The sequence below is a fragment of the Zonotrichia albicollis genome, chromosome 8 (assembly GCF_047830755.1).
Source record: "Zonotrichia albicollis isolate bZonAlb1 chromosome 8, bZonAlb1.hap1, whole genome shotgun sequence".
NCBI classification, from domain to species: Eukaryota; Metazoa; Chordata; class Aves; order Passeriformes; family Passerellidae; genus Zonotrichia; species Zonotrichia albicollis.
In genome coordinates this window covers 37,273,963-37,275,926 of record NC_133826.1, presented here as the reverse complement: position 1 = coordinate 37,275,926, position 1,964 = coordinate 37,273,963, and the positions used below count along the sequence as shown (strand labels likewise).

General features: G+C 54.2%; 1 protein-coding gene across 1 annotated transcript; it reads left to right on the top strand.

Moving 5' to 3' along the window:
• The first annotated feature begins 308 nt into the window (after positions 1-308).
• Positions 309-887, top strand: LOC141729939 (olfactory receptor 14J1-like). Its single transcript, XM_074546598.1, has one exon. The coding sequence runs from the start codon at positions 309-311 to the stop codon at positions 885-887; it is 579 nt and encodes a 192-aa protein (XP_074402699.1).
• Positions 888-1,964: the final 1,077 nt, after the last annotated feature.

Genomic DNA, 1,964 nt, shown 5'->3' with positions numbered 1-1,964 from the left:
TGGCACTGGCAGACACGCAGCAGCTGCAGCTCCTGCACTTCTGCCTCTTGCTGGGCATCTCCCTGGCTGCCCTCCTGGGCAACGGCCTCATCATCAGCGCCATAGCCTGCGGCCACCACCTGCACACGCCCATGTTCTTCTTCCTGCTCAACCTGGCCCTCACTGACCTGGGCTCCATCTGCACCACTGTCCCCAAAGCCATGCACAATTCCCTCTGGGACACCAGGAACATCTCCTACACTGGATGTGCTGCTCAGGTCTTTCTGGTTTTCTTCTTTCTTGGATCAGAGTATTACCTCCTGACCATCATGTGCTATGACCGCTATGTGTCCATCTGCAAACCCCTGCACTACGGGACCCTCCTGGGCAGCAGAGCTTGTGCCCACATGGCAGCAGCTGCCTGGGCCAGTGCCTTTCTCACTGCTGTCATGCACACAGCCACGATATTTTCCCTGCCTCTGTGCCATGGCAATGCCCTGGGCCAGTTCTTCTGTGAGGTACCCCAGATCCTCAAGCTCACCTGTTCACACTCAAACCTCAGGGAATTTGGGCTCCTTGGGTTTTCAATCTGTTTGGAATTTGGTTGTTTTGTGTTCATTATTTTCTCCTATGTGCAGATCTTCAGGGCTGTGCTGAGGATCCCCTCTGAGCAGGGACGGCACAAAGCCTTTTCCACCTGCCTCCCTCACCTGGCCGTGGTCTCTCTGTTCGTCAGCACAGCAGTGTTTGCCTACCTGAAGCCCCCCTCCATGTCCTCCCCATCCTTGGATCTGGCCCTGTCAGTTCTGTACTCGGTGGTGCCTCCAGTCCTGAACCCCCTCGTCTACAGCCTGAGGAACCAGGAGCTCAAGGCTGCACTGTGGAGACTGATCACTGGATGGTTTTAGGAACATTAAACTGCTGGCCAATTTCTGCCAATCACTTCTACTAAAAGACATCTTTCATACTCCTTGTTGCTTTGGTTGTGGTTTGTTCTTTTTTTCCTTTGTATTAGTTTTTCATATTGTCCACAAAGAAATGTCATTGTTTTTGCCATTTCTCATTTTGTTTCTCTCCACCTTCCCTGTGGCCAGAGACTGTGTCAATGAGGGGCTGCACTCTTGGTGGCTTTAAAGGAACTAAAGGATCTCCCAGCCAATTTTTTTCCAGAGATGCCCTTATGTTCCCTGCTCTGGAGTTGAAGCAGCAATGTCTGTGTGCAGAGCTGGGGGCAGATTAGTGTTGGCACAGCAGCTCTGCTCCTGCTGGCCACACCATCCCTGATCCAGGCCAGGAGCCATTGGCCTTCTTGGCCACCTGGGCACACTGCTGGCTCATTTCCAACCTGCTGTCCATCAGTCGCTGCAGGTCCCTTTCTGCCTGGCTGCTGTCCAGCCACTCTGTCCCCAGCCTGTAGCACTGTGGGGGTTGTTGTGGCCAAAGTGCAGGACCCGGCATTTGGACTTGTTAAACCTGACTGTATTGGATTCATCCCCTGGATCCACCTGTCCAAGTAACTGTGCAAAGCCCTCCTATGCTCCCACAGAATCCACACTCACACCCAGCTTGGTGCCATCTGCAATTTGTGAGTGGTGGACTTGATCCCCTCACCCAGATCATCAGTGAAGATATTAAACAGGACTGGGCCCAGCACAGATCCCTGGGGGACACCACCAGTGCCTGGACACCAGCTGGGTGCAGCACCATCCCCACCACTCTCTGGGCCCAGCCTCCAGCCAGCTCTTAAATCTCCCAGCGAGGAGGGAACCTGCCCAAGCTGTGGGCTGCAGCTTTTCCAGGGAATGCTGACAGAGACAATGTCAAAGGCTTTGCTGAATTGCCGGCACACAACATCCACAGCCTTTCCTGCATCCACAGGTGGGTCACCTGGTCATAGAAGGAGACCAGGTTGGTCAGGAAGGACCTGGCACCCCTAAATCCATGCTGGCTGTCTCTCATCCCTCAGCCATCCTGTGGGTGCCCTG